This window comes from Carcharhinus amblyrhynchos, chromosome 5, assembly GCF_965287045.1.
Source record: "Carcharhinus amblyrhynchos chromosome 5, sCarAmb.v2.hapA, whole genome shotgun sequence".
NCBI lineage: Eukaryota > Metazoa > Chordata > Chondrichthyes > Carcharhiniformes > Carcharhinidae > Carcharhinus > Carcharhinus amblyrhynchos.
The window spans coordinates 57,039,019-57,060,087 of record NC_137328.1 but is presented as its reverse complement, the minus strand read 5'-3'; the positions used below and the strand labels follow the sequence as shown (position 1 = coordinate 57,060,087).

The window sequence follows — 21,069 nt, the reverse complement described above, 5'->3', positions numbered from 1 at the left end:
ACACAAGAAACAAGAATTAGGAGGGGCCCTTGAGTCTGCTCCATTTGATAAGATCATGGCTGATCTGATTGCAGCTTCAACACCACTTTACTGTCTGTCCCCCATAACCCTGATTTCCTCGCCAGTCAAAAATCTATCAAACTCAGCATTGAATATCTTCAACGACCCAAACTCCACTGCTTTCTTGGGAAGAGAATTCCATAGACTAACAACCTCCTGGGAGAAACAATTTCTTCTTTATCTTAAATGGGATCCCTCTTTTTGAACTGTGTTTCCTGGTTCTAAACTTCCCGGGGGGGTGGGGTGTACATCTCTCTGCATCCATCCTGCCAAGTCCCTGTTGTATATCACACATTTTTGGATAAAAACATAAAATGATAGCATGTGCGGTTGAGTGAAAACAACACAGGTTTATTGACAAGCTATCGACTCTATCAAGGCGTGATCCAGAAGCAGTCGATTACATCACAAACCATACATGTGACTATACGCTTGAAGTGAGAAAGGAGCAACAGACCCAAATATATAACATCCATCCCCCTTTACTTTGAAGGTCTCATTACAAATAACCACGGTATTTTACATGGTCATCAAAACAGATATCAAACAAGGGCAGGCAATGCATCATTACACAGTAATAACATTAAATAGGAAAGATGATCAGATGGGCATCTATTCCTTATTGATTGCCTGTGTACTTCAGGCATTTGAGTGTTCTTGACCTTGAAGGTATGTCTCTACCCTGGAAGGTATAAAAGTCTCTTCTGCAGAAGAAAGACAAGTTGCAGCAAGACATTCTTCAGCAATCTCAATTTCTGCCGATTGATTCAAAGTTGCAAATACTGTATTCTAATGGTATGAGTGGTGGTTCATCCAGTGGTAGTTCTGGCATACATGGTACTGGTACATTGGTTCATGTAGCTAACAACTGATCCACGTCATCCCCACACCAGTTCATTTCCAGTTTGTTCTCATATGGAGATGGGGCCAGTTTAAGCTAATTGGAGCCAATATAGATGCAAAAATCCACTTTTGACTGATGGTATAGCTGCATGCCAAAACTTGCTCTCATTGTCAAAACAAGCATATCTCAGAATTACCTTCTCTTAAGATTTGCGACTGCTGATTGCATTCCACTATCACGGGTGTCTCCTGTATTAAGAGCAGATCAAAGGTAGTTCTCAGCTTCCTCTTCAGTAGTAGCAAAGCTGGAGAACTCTGACGTGTGCTGTTGTGATATGTCACATTTGAAATTTTCCAATCCATGGGGACCTTCACAGAATCCTGGGAATTTTGGAAGATCACAACCAACAGACCTTTCTCTGCAACCAATTCTTTTAATATCCTAGGATGCAGGCTCTCAGGTCAAGACGACTGCCAGCCTTTATTTCTAAGTTTTACTAGTGCCTTTTCCCCAGTGGTTGTTTCTCCTTCCTCCCTTTTACCTGATATTCTTTGGATTTTCTATAGTGAAGACAGACAAAATACTGGTTCATTGCTTCTTCCATTTCCTTGTTTATCAAGAACCCTGTATCACCCTTCAAAGGGAACAACACTCATCTTAGTTACTCTTCTTCATTTTTAAATACTTAGCTCTACTTTCCCCAATATGGATGCCTATGCCCCATAAATCAAAAACTTTTTCACCCATACAATCGTTGAGTCACGCATTCAATTTGAAGCCTGTTTATGCTACTCCAGTCCACTTATGGTTCCAGTAATAATCCAGAGATTACTACCTGGTCCTATTAATGTCATTGGCACCCACATGGATCACAACAAGATTTTCTGCAGCCTCAAGCAGATGTCCCTAATCCTGGCAGTGGGCATGCAATACAGGCTTCTGGACTCATGCTCTTGGTTGCAAAGAACTGTGTCTATTCCTGATTATACTATTCCCTACTACTTTTACCTTCCTATTTACTCCCCCACTTGAATAGCTCTCTGTACTACAATACCATGGTCAGTTCACTCAGTCACAGAATGCAGTGCAGAAGGTCGTCATTCGATCCACTGTACCTATGCCGTCTCCTCTATTCCACACATTCATATAAACTGCAATACCTCAAATCTATTGGACAATTACAAGGACTGACAGCCCTCCACTTTCACCTTCCTTATCTCCACATCTGCCTTATGCCCCCAACCAAAGACCAATTCAGAAGTATCTAGCCAAAGGGGTGTGACTGTCACCTGGATGAAGTGTTCAGGTAACTTTCCCACTCCCTGATGCATCACCATATTCCAAGTTCAAATTCCAGCTCATTAACCCCAAGCCCAAGCTTCTTGAACTGCAGACTTGCTACAGATTGCCTTGGATCACACAGGTGTCCACTAGCTGCCACATACAACAACTGCAACACATCAACAGTCTTGCCACCTTTACTGTTTCAATTATTTTAAATTATTGCCTCAAGTCCTTCTAATGCTTACATTCTTATTTAAGTTAATATTCTACCTACTCCAATTGAAATTCCTTCATTTACAGCAGGCAAAGAAAGAAAATACTTTGTTATGATCTGTTTTCTCATGATGCCACACCTTGTTTTTACTTTCTGTTCATGGGCTCTGAAGTCTTGTCTCAGGGTTTTGGATGACCTCAAGCTTAGAGGATAGAATGTAGGAGCTCAGCTAGGAGTATACTAGAGATCAAGGTTAGCATAAAAAGCATGAATGTCAACAGATGAGCCAAGATGAGTAAAATTAGGCAACGTTACTGAGGTTGAAATAGGCCATTTCAGTGTCAGTGTAAATAGGTGGTCAGAAACTATTCTTGGGGTCAATAAATAACCAAGGTGACAACAGTATAGTTTAGTCTCAGACTTTTGCCAGGAAGAGGGATAGAGTTGGTAGTTAGAGAATGGATTTTGGATCAGGGACTGAAAACTATGGCTTCGGTTTCCCCAATTTTAAATTGGAAGAAATTTTTACTTAATTGATAATGCATGTCAGATAAGAAGTGAGGTAACTTAGCAACAGGAGTCGTCAAAAGAGGTGCTGATGAGATATAGCTTGGTGTCTTCAGTGTACTAGTGAAAATTAAATCTGCATTTTTGGATGTTGTTTTTGAGAAGCATCAAGTATATAAGAAATAGGAGGTGGCCAAAGGTAGATCCTCGAGGGACATCAGAGGTAGTGATACAGGAGGAATCATTGCAAATGAAATTCTGGTTACGATATACAAGAATGGAACTAGGTAAAACCAGTCTGAACAAACTAGATGATAGTGGAGGGGCATTGGTGAATGCTGTGGTCAACCAGGTCACGGGGATGGATTGCTTACCTTTGTCACAGTCATTAAAATGCCATTTGTGACCTTAAACATTACTTTCTGTACCTTGGCATGGGCATAAACATGATTGGAAAGATTCAAATATGGAGTTCTGGAAAAGATTTGGGAGGTGACACAAGAATTTGAGAGAAGGGGAACTGTAGCTTGGATGGATGTTTGCAAAGATGGGGGAGGATTGTTTTTTGAGGAGAAGGACAATATCTGAGGAAAAAGAACATCTGCTAAAATTGGAGCCAGAAGGGAAGTTGGATGACCAGTTTAGTGGGAATAGTTTGAAGGAGCAGAAAATGGGTCTCACAGACACGATGAGCTCAGAGGGCATAAGGGGAGATTTAAAAAAAGAGAGAGAAATATGCCAGTACAGGGCTAGGGCTGACAAGTCAAAACATTAACTGCTAAAGCTATTCAGATCATTTTCAAATAAAATATATACATACTAAAAAGACAATATCCCACAACTGTCAAGTCACCAAGTACAGCTGAAAAGAGACACAGTAAAGAAAAAAAACTGCCAAGTTGAAAAAGATTCAGATCACAGGTGGGATTTTATGGCTTTGTTTGTCGCAAAACCAAAAAATCCCAAAAGGTCACCAGACATTTCCATGTCCGCCCCTCGCCCACTCCGATTCTGTGGCAGGAGGGACGGTGAAATTCCAGCCCAGATATTTACATGTTGTAATGCATTCTACGTGGCTACAATGGTTGAATTTGTGTTTATGTGAACGATCAGTTTTGAACACAAGCAATTGCAAACATTATTTTGTGGGGTTGTTCTGAATAGGTGGCGCATCTCTAGACATTTCAATTTATGATAGCACTAAATATTGTTGCAGCGATAGTAGAGAAAAAATGCAAATTAATTTTTAAGCAATGCCTATAAAAGGCCTTGACACTGCACAGATGGATAGTAAAGAGCTTAAACGTAGAGTCACTTACACAAATGTAGTAAGAAATAAACATTACCCACAATAAGAAAAACGCTATTTTGTTTCGATTAATCTCTTAACATTTACTTCACCTTCTTGGAGATCTTTTGAAAACTTCTTTCCAGCTGTGGAAATATGCTCATTTTTATAGAATCACAGAACAATATACTGCAGGAGGCAGCCATTTGGCCCATTTAGACTATCTTAAAGATTTGCCCTAAAGCTCCCATTTCCCATGCTCTTTCCCCATAATATATAACTATATGAACTAGTACACAGGAGAACTGTTAAAGGGTATATAAACACCTTGCATTTAGCACATCACACTCCACCTACATGAAAATTACATTGTTAAAAATCTACAACAATTAAAAATATACTCCGTACCTATCTGGAGCTTAAAACACATGGTACAAATATGCGCTGACTAATTTCAGCAGTTCAGTAGTAGTTAAAATTACCTTGATTTACCCACAAGGCCCCAAAAGGGAATAGCCAAGTTAGCAGCCCAATATTACATATTATATGGAGGAGTCGATCCTTCCATTATGCCAATATTAATTCCAAACCCCAGATAATCAACACTTTCCTCTGTGTTTATCTTAAGCGTCATGACAGTAATTTTCAAAAACCACAATCAAATGACAGCTGCAGGATTACTGACCATAAATCTTCTCTCAGGAATAGTTAAGAGATCTAATAGATTGCTTTTTAAGAAACAGCACAAAACAATTGATTTTTAAATTGGTTTTAATGGTCTGTGCACTTAAGTAATTACTACTGATAAAAACAGACAGGTTAAATATTTTGTACAAGGCAGTTCAGAGAAATAATTAGATTAATATCACAAATGACACTTGAAAAGAAAAAAGTGACATCCCAAATTATAATGCACATACAGTATGCTAGAATTTTACTGGCCAAAGCCAATCTGCTGTAATTGAAAGCACACGGTTTAGAGTAAGGTGCTCATTAAAGCTGCACAAAGAATTGAAGTCATCCAAAATTAGGAAGCTCAAAACCACTGCAATTGCATTCAACAAGACTAGAAAGGTATTGAATAATTTTCAATGAAATAATATGTAATGAAGTACATTTCAATGCATTTCATTTTGCATATAAAGCAAAGTAATAAATATTAGATTCAGTGGTATTCTGCATTTAGTCTTTTGGATGTATTTGCTTTAATGCATGCTTCGTTTACAATGCGCTATGGGCTGTCAGACACTGCAGCTTTAATCAGTTTTGTCTGCATCTCTTGCAAGTCTTCTTTATTCTATACAAATTGCTATCAAGAGGCTGCTAGTTAACAACAAAACTTGAGATTTAAACAGATTTTCAGGTCAGACCAAAAAAAGCTATTCACATGACTCATCTAAGTTTTCAAAAGTTACAAACAGAACAGAAAATTTCTACGCATGCAACATCTTGGCCTGGCTCAAAAAAATACATTAAATCCCAATGCTCTTGTACTATACAAATGCCTCTGTGTACTCACTTATAATGCAATTATCTCCATCTCCAACTGCAAGACTGAACCTCAAAAGTAAGCTGAAAAGAGCATTTGTTTTTAAAGATTTAACTGCTGTTATATCAAAAATAAATTACAATTTATTTGCAAGCTGCAGAAAGATTGCTAAGATGGTTGAGAACCCAGTAGCCTTTCTATGGCTGCATTGACATCTCCACCAGTTGCTATTAGAGCTTGAAGGTTGGCTTCACGATTCAGAAATCCCATTGCACTGAGCTGATCAAGTTGTTGCTGAAACTGTACTTCAGGATTTGGAGTCAAAGTCTGCTCAACAGTGACATGTAAAGGTAACAAAAAAAAATTACTGCATCACTGGTGTTCTGTGAACAATTGAAAACAAGAGCATAACATTTTTAGCCCCTCAACCCGCTGGCACCAGGTCCCTAAGGCATGGAAGATTATGGCCAGAATTTCTGCAATTTCTATTCTTCCCTCAGCAACCCAGAATGCATCCTATCCACACTAGCTATCCTTTCTACTTTTGAGGACATTTAATCATCTCTTCTTCAGCCTAATCCTAACCAAATTCTCTAACCCCTCCCCTATACATTGGCAGAGTTCTCTTCTCAGGTGAATACAGACGCAAGTTTGGTATATGGCATGACTCGCTACAAAATTTTATTCCTAAAATTGCACATGTTGATCTCAATAAAGGTGCTGCAAGGAAGCCACAAAGAGCTGCCAGGCTTTTCCCAACTAGAAATCCAGTAACTCTCCATTATAGGTAATTATAAAATTATGATGCAATTGTTTTATGAACAGCTGGATTTCATTTTGATACCATAATCACAACAATCCTTCCTTGCGAGAGACTGGAATTTGGTGCATATTATGTTACACCAGAATTACTGACGAATTGCAGTTTCACTCATTTCATACTACCTGGGAGTTTGTTCCCGCTAACGCTTGCAGCATCTGCTGCACAAAATGCTGCTGTCCACTATCAGTTCCCGCTGTTCCACCTGCTCCACCAGTATTTTCATTTGCACTGGGGGGAACTGTGCCAATTCCTCCAATACCACTGCCGTATCTTAAAAGAGAAAGATAGAACAAAATACTTTGAACAAACCTGCCAACAACATGGGATAAATGAGATATTAAATTCAGTTCACAGTACAATGTAGGAGATTTCCCAAAGCTACATCACAGTGTGCCTAGAATGCTGTGCTACTTTTAGGCTAATATTTGTAATAAGCACAAACTTTTCAGTAAAAAACAACTTTGGGATATGTTGCCAAGAGTCCAGAACATTTTCTAATAAACTTTGTTATTCTGCATTCTACCAACTGGAATTTCCGATGTTTCCCTAATATGAACAGTCACTTAATCAACTGGAAGCAATTACAAAGTTAGCTGGAACATGTATCTGTATAGTGTATTATTTTATATTTTGATGTGCTGTTAAAGATTTAAAAGCAAAAATACTGATCTTCCAGGGTACTTGCATATTAGTTCATGTTGCAAGTACTGCGCTGTATTCCATTGGTAATTGTAATTCTTTATTTACTGAGATTTTTGATTAATCAGCACAATCCATTCTCTGCTCATGCCAGGTAAAGATTTGACTATATATATTAATGAAACTGAAATGGCAGCTGTTAGAGTAACAAGTTAAACATAGCAGAAATTAAATCATATCAAATCATTGTTAAAGTTTTTATTGTTCACAGCAAAAGCAACATAACAAGCTTTTTTGCAAAAATGGTTACAAATGCACGAGCAGAGCAATGTCCTGTGAAGGCATATACAGTAACATGTTCACAACTTGCATTAAAATCCTCCAAAAATAATCTTCACTGAAGGTGCAGGATACTTGTATCAAGGAAGTCAACAGGTCCTTGGTTGTTCTTTGTTAAAACTCGTCATAAGTAATCGGATTTGTTAAATGATGCAAGTCAGCTATTCTCTAACCAAGAGAAGCAATACAAGGCGGTTTTGGGGCCATTTTTGAGCTTTTTAATGTAATGACTGCCTATATTAGGTAGATGTACATTGGATTAGCCCAACCAAATCTGTAGCCGTGGGGAGGGAAATTATTTTTAAAAACCTAAGAGTATTAATTAAAAGCCAAAATTGATGCCTGTTCTTCATATAATATTTTAATTCAATCCTTTTTAACCTTCAATAATCAATGCACTTGCTGAACACATTAAAGATGACTGGCACATTTAGAACTAACATGAGGCAGAAAGAAATGGGAACCTGTGTTGATGGAGTTAAAAGGAGAATGGGAGAAGGCTCATGTGGAGCATAAACACCAGCATGATTATGCTGGCTTCTCAGTGTGTTATAATATTTACATCGCAAACTAAAGCAGTGACAATAGTACTTAAGGCTTTAACATCCCATTTTTATTTATGCAATAAATACAGAGCTACTATTTCACAACTAAGCTCTTACCCTGGCAGAAGTCCTGGGGCCTCAGTAGACAATGTCTGCAGGCCTTGCTGAATCTGTAGTAAAGCCTGCATGGCCCTTGGGTTTGACATAGCAGACAATGTTTCAGGGTTCTGCATCTGGAATTAAAAGAACATGGTACTTTGGGGTTCATTTATTTGCTCTATCATAAACTTTAAGACCCCAGCACACTAACAATTCAGTAAAACAGTCAACTCTGACACTAGATTGCATATCTCCAACAAGCTGCTGAAATCTACCACAGCTTAAGTAAACTTTTCCTTTCCAGTATTCAATGGAGGAAATGCAAGTAACCATATTTCGTATTACACAAGACAGTGGGAAAGCTGAGAAAAAGGAAACATCAGAACGAGGTGATTTAGGTTTCAGAGAAACAGTAGATCTACTCAGAGGCTTGCAGATAAAAATAGACAGAAGTTGGATTGAAGATGATATCACAAAGTTTTGAGAAAGATTAAACAAAGTTGTGAATGTGAGACTACAGTGAATTGAATGTTTTTATTTGCATATTATGAAACATGCAAAGCACAATATGAACAAACTAGTTATCTAATTAATTTAGTCCTGATGGATTAGCAAAGATTAAACAGTTACAGAACAGCTCCAGATTTTTTGGTGTATCTGTGCCAAAACAGATCACTTTACTCTGGAGTATTCACACAACTTATACAAAATCAATACAGCAGCATATTTACAAATACAAACAGCTTAACACCTTCCAACTGCTCTCAGATTACAACTTCCGAAGTTCAATGTGAATGTAGCAAGTGATTAAGTACATAGGGAAGTGCATAAAGCCAGAAACAAACTTACTTACCTGCTGCAGAAAGTTAGGGATCTGTTGTCTCATTTGGTCTTGAAGTTGAGGGTTTCCTGCAAACAATGGATTGTTCAGCATGATCTGCAACATAATGAGAAAGATTTGCCTTAGTTCATTTGTTTGAAAAAAATTGTTTGTTTCCTGATATTCCTATTACAAGAGAACCTTGTTAGCACAAATCCCACTTGACAGAAATCTCAAAAACACTATGGGCGAGTTCAAATTTCAACTGGAAAGAGCCACTTCAAATTCAATTACATCTTTAATAATATTTTCATTACAATTTCGTTTCTATGATTTAAAAAACTATGAGGAAAATTTTCTGGCTTCTCCATAGCATCTTTCTCACAGCGGGAGGTGGCGTGCCATTTGCTGGTGACAAGATCTTCTTTTCCCACCGCTGTCAGTGGGATTTCGCATCGACTCCTCCCCACACTGCCGGCAACCCACGGTGGGAGGTGCACCATCGTGTATCGGGATTAAATTAATTAGGAAATTAGTTTTGTTTACATTATGGAACAGAAGATTCTACTGGCGTGAACAGCTGGAAAACTCTAACCTATATTTCCCACTGTTCAGCTTCAGTGGTATCTTTCTTTTCAAATCAAGTTACTTACCATATACCAGAGAGACACTAAACAACTTACTGAAAACGTCACAAAGCATCTGCTCCCTTCCAACTCGTACCGCATATTTTATGCCCTCTCCAAATCCCTTACACTTATATGCTCTTTTAATAGAGAAAAACATTTCAGGATGCTTCTCAGATGTGTATTCAGAAAATGACAGATGCTGAGCTAAAGAAGATATTAGTAGGAATTAATAAAAACTTGGTCAAAAAGTGATTGCTTTAAGGGGATTCTTAACTAACTTCAGTTTGTTTTAAATTAAGTAATTACATAAAATCAGGAAAGGAAGAACCACCTGGTCACTTGAGGTCTATGACAAGATCAGCTCCAAATGGACATCATGTTAGAGTCTTACTTTGGGCCTTTCAACTCCTACAAAGAGACTATTCGGGAGAATACTCTTCACAAATTATCAAGTTTGACAACAATAGATACAGGTATTTATACAGCACCTTTAATGTAGTAAAACATTGCAAGGTACATCACAGAAGATTTAAAACACAAAATTTAATACCAGGCTACATAATAAAACGTAAGGGCAGATGACCAAAAGCTCAGTTTCAGCAGTAGGTTTTAAGGAGTACTTCAGAGGATGAAAGAAAAAAAAGAGAAATAGATTTAGGGAGAGAATTCTCCAGAACGTAAGGTAGCTGAAGGCACGGTTGTGCATGGCTGCCAGTGGTGAAGTAATGACAATCAGGGATGCTCAAAAAGATCAGAATTGGAGCACAGGAATCTGAGAGCCTCATGGCTGGAGATTAGAGGTAAAACAGGATTTGAAAACATAGAATTTTAAAATTGAGCCATTACTTGACAATGTAGATCAACAAGCATGCAGGTGATGGATGGAGTGAATTTGGCAAGTTCGGACACAGGCAGACCCAAAGTTCACAAACGATAGAATGTGCATGACTAGCCAGAATGTGCTGGAATTGTCAAGTTGAGAGGTAACAATATAAATCAGGGTTTCAGCAGATGGGCTGAATATTACAGAGTTGGAAATAGATGGCCTTGTTGATGGTGTGGATTATCTGGCTGAAAGCTCATTTTGGAGTGAAATAAGACCCCCAAGGTTGCAAAGAGTTTGGTTCAGCCTCACACATTTGCTAGAGTGCTGAAAGTCTCTTGAAGGCTACAAGTTTGTGGTGGGAACAAACACAATGCAGCCAGTTTTCCTAATATTTAATTGGCGGAAAGCTTTGTGCAATCTGTACTGGACGTTGGACAATCATTCTGACAATTTATAGAAATGTAGGAGAGGTCAAGAGACCCAATGGTGAGAGAGGGATGGACGTGGTGGAATCTGGCACTGCATTTTTAGGTGATGTTGCCGAGAGGCAATATGGAGATAAGAAATAGGAAGGGATCAAGAAAAGATCTTCGGGAAGTATCAGAAGTAATCAAGCAGGAGCAGAAAGATAGTCTTTTGCAAGTGATTCTCTGGCTGGGATAAGAATGCAATGAAAAGAGCGCAATCCCACCCAGTTAGACGATAGTGGAAAGGTGTTGGAGGAGCAAGATGTGGTCAACCTGTCAAAGGCTGCAGGCAGTGGAACTCCTTGCTTAAATCCCTCGAACCAGATTTCTGCCCTGACAGTATCAAAAGGCTCTTGTCAAACTCTCAAATGACATTCTAAATGTCTTTCAACTATCTCTCCTGGTTTTTCACAACCTTTACAACATTGATCACATCTCCATTCCTCTCCCTCCTCATCAACGGGAGGAGACTGCATTCACTTCAATTCTTATGTACCTAATCACAGTCAGAGAAGTGTTTACAATGGCTTCTCCTCCTGCTCCAGCAGTTACCTCTGGCAGGCACCAAGAATGTATCCTTGGCTCAATTCTATTTCTCATCTAGATGTTGCCCCTCAGTAGGGCATTCTAAAAAACACCACCAGTTTAACGATACCCAGTTTTATCTCAAATCACTTCTCTAAACACTTCCACTGTCTTCAAAACGTCAGAACATTGTTCAACATCAAGCACTGAAAATTTCCTCCAACCAAATATTTGGAGAACGCAAGTTATTGTTTTCAGTCCTCACCCCAAACTCAAATGGGCGCCAAAAAACAACCCCTCTTCCTAGCAACTGAGTTTTACAATTTGATGTCCTAATTTTCTACACCATCATCAAGACAAACTTTTTCCAACTCTATCACATTGGCCAACTCTGATCTTGCCTCAACTCATTTGCTTCTGAAACCCTCATCCATGCTTTTGCTAGCTCTTGACTGTTGCAAAGCACTCCCTGCTGGCCTCCCAAGTTCTGAAATTATGTTGCCCATGTCATAACTCACAACAAATTCCATTCACTCATTATCCCTGTGCTCATTGATCTACACTGGCTCCCTGTTATGCAATACCTCGATTGTTAAATTCTCAAATCTATCCTTGCTTCTCCTCTCTCTACCTTGAATATCCTAGAGCACCAGAACCCATCAAGATAAATGCACTGTTCTAATTCTACCCCCTTAAATATTTTCAATTTTAATTAGACACATAGGAAATAGGACTAGGCCATTCGGCCTTTTGAGCCTGCTCCACCAATCAATACAATCATGGCTGATCATTTATCTCAATGCCATATCCCTACGCTCTCACCATACTCTGACACATTTAGAATCTAGAAATCTATTTACTTCTTAAATATATTCAGTGACTTGGCCTCCACAATCTTCTGTGGTAGACAATTCCACAGGTTCACCACCCTTTAAGTGAAGAAGTTTCTTCTCATCTCAGTTCTAAATGACTATTCTGTATCCTGAGAATGTGATCCTTTGTTCTATGTTTCCCAGCCAGTAAAATCATCCCTACATCCAGTCTGTCCAGCTGTCAGAATCAGTTTCAATGAGATCCCCTCTCAGTCTTCCTAATTCTAGTGAATACAGGCCCAACCAACCCATAATCTCCTCATTATGAGGAGACTGCCTCTCCATGAATCATCTGTGAATCTTTGTTGCACTTAATCAATGGCAAGTATATCATTTCTTAGAGAAGGTGATCAAAACTGCATACAATATTCCAGCTGTGGTCTCACCAAGGCCTTGCAATAAGACATCCTTGCTCCTGTACTCAAATCCTTTTGCCATAAAGGTCAACATACCATTTGCTTTCTTTACCACCTGCTGCACTGCATGCTTGCTTTCAGTGACTGGTGTACAAGGACACCCAGGTCCCTTTTATACATCAATAGTTCCCAATCACCATTTAAATAATACTCTAACAATAACTGCCCCACCATTGGTGGACATGCCTTCAGCTGCCTGGGCGTTAAGCTTTGCAACATCCTCCCTAAACCTCTCCAACTCAGTTTCCTCCTTTAAGACATTCCTTAAAACCTACCTCAATGAACAATCTTTTGACCACTTACCCTAATATTTGCATATATATAGTTCAGTAGCCTATTTTACTTTATAATACCCCTGTGAAACGCCTTGGGACTTGTTATTACATTAAAGGCATTAGACAGACACACGTTGTATTAGTGGTGGCTCAGTTGATAACCCTCTTGCAGCATGAAAATCAATGCAATTCAGTACTGCAACGTACTGAAAAACACTGCAGTACAGAGAGAATGCAGCACTGACAGAGGTGCCTTTCTTCGGATGAGACCCTGTTTGCCCTCCAAAGCAGATGCAAAAAAAATCCCACAGCACTATTCTGAAAACAGAATAGTATTATCCCCAGTGTACTGGTCAAGATTTATTCCTGAATCAACATCACAAAAAAAAAGTCTGGTCATTTTCACTTACTAGCTACTACATTTCCTACATTACGAGAATGGCTACATTTCAGAGTATTTCATTAGCTACAAAGTGTTGTGAGATATCTGATGACAGTATAAAAGTTTTTTTTTTATTGTGTTCCTTGGCCTTGAAGGTCCTGACCAGGAAGTAATGGTTTCAACTGACAAAGCTTGAAGTTAACCTGTGATTAAACAAATTGGTAGCTGCAGAAATGTTGGGACAGAACGCCAAAGTCTAGATGGTTGAGATTTTCAAATTGTTGTTGTTAGGAGAGAATGTTTTTCCAGAAGCAAGTAGAATTAAGAGGTAGAAGGGGGAGGAGAATGGAGAGCAATATAGCAAAGACAGCCTTATCTATAATTAACACGAAAGGACAAGGAGGCCACATGAGATTGAAAGATCAAGGAGGTTGCTGTGCAGATCAGCTGGGGAGTTTGTTCGCAGGAAGAAGTTAAGGGAGGTTAGAGGGAAGCGGACTCAAGAGGAGAAAGGACATGAGGAATTGAGAATGGAGTGGAAATCATCAAGAATAAGTCACTTGGTGCAGAAGTTGAGGAAGGAAAGCGGTGAGGATATCTCGGGGAGAGACTATTTTTAGATAACTGAGTGAATGGTAGAAGATAAGAATTTTAAATTAGAAAAAGGTGAAAGCATGCAAGGCGCTTAATAGGAGAAGAGAATGCCACAGTAGTAGAAGGGCAGATCAAGTTATGATTCAATAATAAAAGCTACACCACCACATTCTGGGCAGGAAAAGTAATGGAAGGTACAGCCAAATGGAGAGGCTTCACTTAGGGGAAAAAGTATTACCTCAGCCAGTTACTGTCAACGCCAGGATGTTGATGCAATCATGCAAAACGAACTCTTGGATGGAGAATGTTATTTGGCATCCAAGTAGTTTAGGATTGAATGCTTGGAAGCATACAAATTTCTTCAAATATGACTGGCAACCTAGCCTGCAACTGTGGTACCTATACCTTTTTAGGCAGTAAAGACATAAGTTTTTAGCTCAACGCAAGTTAAACATACACAAAAAAGTGTTTACCATTCAAAACGAGCTTGGAGGTAGCAATGGACACTACAATCTGTCCTCTTCCCAGGACAGCGTAGATAAGAAAGAGTACAAAAAGTGGATTCTGCTGTTAATAGATATCCAGTGACCACTGCAGAAATATGCGTGTTCACCAACATCAGATTAGAGCAGGATCAAGTTTAGCCACTTGGGGCCTCCACCATCAAATAACCTGTGGATAGTTCTCAGCTGATGCATGAGCTATGGAAATCTGGTCAATTGATATTATGGGGGAAAAAAGGTGAAGGGAGAAAAAGGAATAAATTTAGGTATTGATTCCACTGCAAAAAAAAACTGCGATTATAAAGTCAGTATAAAACTGGACATCTTACAATCACAGCAGCTAAAATAATTTTATTCTTTCAAAAGGCAGTGGGCATCACTGGCTAAGCCAGTATTTGTTGCACATCCCCAATTGCCCTTGAAAAGGTGTTCGTGAGCAATCTCCTTGAACCAATGCAGTTCATAAAGTATAGGTAAACCAGGATTTTGACCCAATGACAGGAAAGGAGCATTGACACAGTTCCAAGGCAAGATGCTGTGCTGAGGGGAACTTGCATAGAGTGGTGATCCCATGCATCCAAGTGGTAGGTGTCTTGGGTTTGGAAGGTGTTGTCAAAGCAGCCTTAGGTTCTTGCTGCAGAGCATCTTGTAGATAGTACACTCTGTTGCCACTGTACATCAGTGGTGAAGGAAATGAATACTTAAGGTGGTGGTGGATGGGGTGGCAATTAATTGGGCTGCTTTGTCCTGGATGGTCTCGAGCTTCGAGTGTTGCTGGAGCTGCACTCATCCAGGCAAGTATTCCATCACACTCCTGACTTGTGCCTTGTAGATGGTGGACAGGCTTTGGGGAGTCAGGAGGCAAGTTACTCGCTGCAGAGTTCCTAGCCTCTGACCTGCTCTTGTATCCACAGTATTTATATAGCTAGTCCAGTTCAGTTTCAGGTCAATGGTAACCCCCAGGATGTTGATTGTGGGGGGCTCAGCAAAATAATGTCATTGAATGTCATGGGACGATGGATAAATTCACTCTGGTTGGAGATGGTCATTGCCTGGCTCACATGGTACAGATGTCACTTGCCATTTATCTGCCCAAGCCTGAATGTTGTCCCGGTCTTGCTGCATATGGACACAGACTGCTTCAGTATCTGAGGAATCGTGAATGGTGCTGAACATTGTGCATCCCCACTTCTGATTTTATGATAGAAGGAAGGAAATAATAAACATCAGGTCTACGCAACACAATTTTGCAATACAATTCAAAGCTCATGTTCATTACTCTGAACCTTTGAACACTAAGGTTTTAATAAGTGACCAGTTAGTTACCAGCATTAAAAAAGTAAGCTGTTAACCTCAAACGCAGTATAGCTTGAAATGTCAGTTAGTGACTTTCTTAATGCTGGCTATAAAACTGTTTGAAATTCCACACTGGAACATCACAACTTAAGCTGACATGACACTGCAGTAGTGAACAAGTGCTGCACAGTCACTGCTGCTGTTGTTTGGATCAGACATTAAACAGAAGCCCAAGGTGGGCGTTAAAAAGCTTAGCTGTATTACTAGTTAGGATAAGAAACTCTCTTAATTCTCATGGCCTAGACCCTTCCCTCAACCAATACCACTAAAAAAATGTTAACATGTCAATTTATCTTGATACTGCTTATAGGATATTGCTGGAACAGAATGGTAGTTAAATTCATGTTTATTGCTGTACTTTAAAAGTGAGAAATAGATATTTTCAACATGATAAATACTTAAATACAAGCTTTGTTTGGTACAGTTAAATTATAGTAAATACATTGAGATATCTGGGTCTGTACCTGTGCTGCAAGGTCAGGATTCTGACTCAGAGATTGCATTATACTCCTCATGTAAGGCGCCGAGAGCATGTTCTGCATTAGTTGTGGGTTTTCTGTGATCTGCTGCAGTAGGCTCTGCATGCCTGGTGTGTTGAACATACCAGATCCTGCTGTGGAAAAGATTGTTTAATAAGATTAGGATTTCACAAATAGAAGCTGGTGATGGGTGCTCCAATAGTTTGCCTGTGGCACTGAGCTCCTACTCCCAAGATGAGTACAAAGGTGATGGGGGTATGGGAGAGGTAAAGAGGAAGAGAAAATAGGAAAGAACAGAGTAAAATAAAATAACAGAGATTAAATGGGGAATAAAAGAAGAAAAACAGTCTTCCTGTCAGGAGATGCCCGACATTAAAAAATACCAGGCTTCCACTTGGCACTTCTGTATATATCATCATTGCGGCATAGTACATAATACAGTTCTCAATGACAGCAATGCAAATTTAGAAAAAGATACTATATTGAGCTTTTTTTTAATACTGCATTGTTCTACCTTTGGAAACTTTTCTTGAGAAGTATCAAAATATTACAAGCTATAAAAAGGTGTTGTACAAACAATCAACCACTCTCCATCCTAAATGGGGTTTCCTTTGCAGAACACAAAAAACAACAAATACTTAAATGCAATTCTACCATTGTCCTGGACTATTCCTCAGTACACTAGTTACCAATCAGTAAATTGCACTAATGAATTTTCAGCAAATACTGCATTTTCTGATTTAAAAAAAGCATGGAAATACATAAAGCTACCAAATTAAATTACGTTTATATTCTCTCCAGATTTTAAACCATTAGACAAAAGAACCTTACCTCCCAATCCAGCTCCAAGGCCTGACATTGTGGACTGACTCGTGGTTCCACTTGTTGTTGTGCTTGTAGGTGTCTGTGAACTTGACAGTGGAGCCCAGGGGTTGGGCAAGGGGTCTCGGTTCTCTGTGCGTGACGGCTGATTGCCTGCATCAGGGCTACTCACCAAAGATGCAAAGGGGTTGCCTCCAAACTACAGTGAAAATGAAATTGATATTATTTTCTTAAAGTAATAAACATCAGTTTCCTTATATCTCAATGATCCTGGATTCTTAAAATGCATGTGGGTCGCCATGTGACAACAATGTCAAAAACCTGGCTTAAGCATTAACATTCATTTCTGAATCATTCCATCCAAGTTTTTTTTTCCTCAGAATTTCAAAAGAGTGCAAGGGTTAATTTTCACCTAAACTGACACAATGGCAGCCACGTCTTCACTTTTGGAAGCTAATTTAAACTTTCCATGCAGTATACAAAAGATGTGTTGAGATTTATATTATCCCAATTTCAGAAAATGTGGTGGCCAGATTTTAAAATTGAAGTGATTTTCAAATTTCATGCACAGCCTTGTGATTGTTGCAATCAGCAAAACCAGTCATCACGCAAACTGTGAACGAAGCCCAGTCCATCATGCAAACCAGCCTCCCATCTACTGACTCTGTCTAAGCTTCCCGCTGCCTCCACAAAACAGCCAGCGTAATAAGTATCCCACACACCCTGGACATACTTTCTGCCACCTTCTTCCGTCAGGAAAAAGATACAAAAGTTTGAGGTCACGTACTAACTAACACAAGAACAGCTTCCTCCCTGCTGCCATCAAACTTTTGAATGGATCCACCTTATATTAAGTTGATCTTTCTCTACACCCTATCTATGACTATAACTCTAAATTCTGCACCCTCTCCTTTCCTTCTCCCCAATGTACTCTATGAATGGCATGCAAGAAACAATACTTTTCACTACACCCCATGCATGTGACAAAAATAAATCTTATTCAAAAGCCCAAGTTGAGGAAATTGTTTTGGTGAAATATTCCCCAGAAAATCCTGTTTATTCTTAACCATTAAAAACTGTGAAAATTTAGCATTTTGCTTGCAAAATAGATTTACTGACTTTGCTTTTATTAAGGCCTCTCACCAGTTATGAGGTTAGAGCACCAGGATAAATTTGCTAAGCAAACTATACTGCTAGTGCATTGCAGCTCCAAGTGGATGACTACTCTTGAAATAACATAAGTCATAATAAATCAGGACAATACTTCCCCTTCAGCTGATGGGGATTGCCTCAACATTAAGCATTCCATGTGGTCTCCTCCACATTGGTGAGACCAATCGCAAATTGGGTGATTTTTTTGTTGAGACAACAGTATCTAAGCTCTGAGATTCTTAATCGCTTAGATAAAAGCAAATTATTGTGAATGCTGGAATCTGAAACAAATACACTAAACATGGGAAAATCTCAGCAGGTCTGACAGCATCTGTGGAGAGAATAGAGCTAATGTTTCAAGTCTGGGTGACTCCCACCCAGATTTGAAATGTTAGCTCTAGTCTCTGTCCACAGACGCTGTCAGACTTGCTTAGATTTTCTCGCATTTTCTGTTTTTGCTACTTAATCACCTGCCATTTTGACCTGTCCTCTACCTTATACTGTTCCAATAAAGCTCAAGGAACAGTTTCTCTTCCTTGATTACGTGTTTTAGAGTCTTTCAAAGGTAGTGAATTAACAATTTCAGTTCATAATGACTGTCCCTATTTTCTCAGGCAGCAATTGTTAATAATGGTTCTGTTGCTGTTATTTATAAAACTTCTCTGGACTCATCTTTTTCTTTACTTTTTCCAATATCATCCCCTTTTGCCTTGCATCATCGATATCATTTATTCACTCTTACCATCCACCTAATCAGTCTCTCTATTTTTCTTGTCCTTGCCCCGTGCCTCAGTATCTGCTTAAAAATTAATACATCTCTAACTTTATCCAGTTCTGATAAAACGTCACCTGCCTGAAAGATTAATTTCGTTTTATCACTCAGCAGATCAGACAGCATTTATGAAAAACTTGCAGCATTTTGTTTTTATTTCAGATTTACAGCATCTGCAGTATTTTGCTTTTCAGTTAACTATTTCATATGTACAATTAGTTTTTTTACATTGTAATTTGTTATGCTCAAGGTCATCAAGGACATAGTCACTGACATAACAGGACAGAAGGAAGCCATTCAGCCCATCCAGTGCTGAGGAATAAAACATGTTATATTTCAAACACCCAGCCTGAATGTCAAAAGCTCTCAGGGTTAGATGCGATGCGGCTAGATGCAGAATAAATCTCTTTGTTCCACACCAAGAATAGGCCTCAGGCCAAACTTTAGAAGGGCACCATTAACTTTTCCATTTAAATTTGTTCCCTACTTAAACTACCTTCAGACTTACAGGAGGCAGGATTGGGAATGAGTGCCAAATTCAGTACGGTTTTCCGTAGGGGGTCCAGACATATTGAGAGATTGACTAAACTATTGCAAAAGAGTCAATATAGGGAGACGATAATTTCATCCCATTAATCTCAGCTAAACAAGCTCCAAAAGGTGAAAACCAGTATTTACCCTACTGCACAATCCACTGCCAACATTTTGATTGCTTTCCATCAGGAGTTTGGGAAGGCAGGCCATACTAATATCTATCATTATTTGATCTAGTTATGAAGAATGCAATGAGACTGTCAAGCTCCAGTGTTTCTACTCACGAGAACAATAGGTGAACAGTCATTAAAACAGCAAAAAAATGTTGCAGAGCTATTAGAAGAGACAGAGGATTAGGAATCCAGGAAGAAAAAAAATCTTACGAATGATTCTTTTCAAAGGAAATCGAGTGTTTAGTCTTGAGATGAATATTTTGGTGTACAACATGTTTGAACCATGCATCTAAAATAAATAAACAGCCATCGTTGATAGCTGATTCATAAATAGTATAGCAAATGTTAACACGAATTGATAATATTGTGCTCCATTACACCATATGTAACATTTTGACATTAGTATCCACTTTAGATTGGTGGGGACTAAAATATGCTGGCTCCCAATCACTTTTGGTCATTCTCCATCCATGTGCTAACTGACATGTAATATAGCAACGTTTCAATTACAGACATCAGCTAATTTTTGTAAATTAGCAAAAAGCTGACACCAAAGAACTTAAATATTTATCTTGAAATATTCGCTTTTCATGAATAGCAATTGTTAAGTGCGTAGCAACCTCTTGGAAACAATCTCATAGCCCTTGGCCATCTTACAGTTTTTAAATTGTAAAAAAGATGCTTACATTAAAAAGGCATAAAATCTTCTGGCTGGAAGAAAAAGTCAGTGAGGGCAAATGTAGATTAATAATTCAGGTTAAATGGAGTTTCATTTTAGATGACTCATCCACCATGTAACAAATAGTCAAGAGCCAAAGACCAATAACTCAGTAAAAAGAGAGAACTTCTTTGAAATGGCATCATAAGTACTTAAAATTTTACATCATTATCCAATCTGGATTTAAAATGAGCAAGTACAAATCTTTTTGTTTCAGGAAATGTTTCCAATGATGATTCTAAGTAATCTCTATTTTGTTGAAATTTACGCTGTCTGCATTTGAATGTCAACCAAACAAAATGCAGATATAATTCATATCAGAAGAAGTCATTTATCCTCCTCTATTTGTTGGTATTCACACAAGCATGAGGAGAAAAACAAGAAAAATACTTTCTTTTTAATGAAAAGGAATAAAAAGTAAACAAATGCATAATCAAAATAGAGAAAATATAATGTGCAGTAAGAACCAAGCTTGTAAATTTATATTTTAAGAGCAATATACAAATAGCCGAAAGGACAAGCCTTCAGATTCCATTCAAAATCCTTTAATCCAGGTTGTAACACAAGCATGTAAAAATCTGGTCATAGTTTGCATAGCTGGGGTCAAATTTGCAAGCATCCTT

The 21,069-nt window shown here is 38.7% G+C and overlaps 1 protein-coding gene across 2 annotated transcripts in view; it reads right to left on the bottom strand.

The window, feature by feature from the left end:
• Positions 1-4,950: 4,950 nt before the first annotated feature.
• Positions 4,951-21,069, bottom strand: part of LOC145343055 (ubiquilin-1-like) — a 43,240-nt gene continuing 27,121 nt past the window's right edge. The window contains exons 6-11 of one of the 2 annotated variants that reach the window (XM_080188849.1): positions 17,107-17,296; positions 16,261-16,409; positions 8,985-9,068; positions 8,150-8,265; positions 6,632-6,779; positions 4,951-6,013 (exon numbers count right to left, since the gene is read on the bottom strand). In XM_080188849.1, the coding sequence (XP_080044975.1) occupies positions 5,855-6,013; positions 6,632-6,779; positions 8,150-8,265; positions 8,985-9,068; positions 16,261-16,409; positions 17,107-17,296 (846 nt within the window). In that variant the 3' untranslated portion in view covers positions 4,951-5,854. The remainder of the gene's footprint in view (positions 6,014-6,631; positions 6,780-8,149; positions 8,266-8,984; positions 9,069-16,260; positions 16,410-17,106; positions 17,297-21,069) is intronic. The other variant, XM_080188850.1, reaches the window with a different exon arrangement.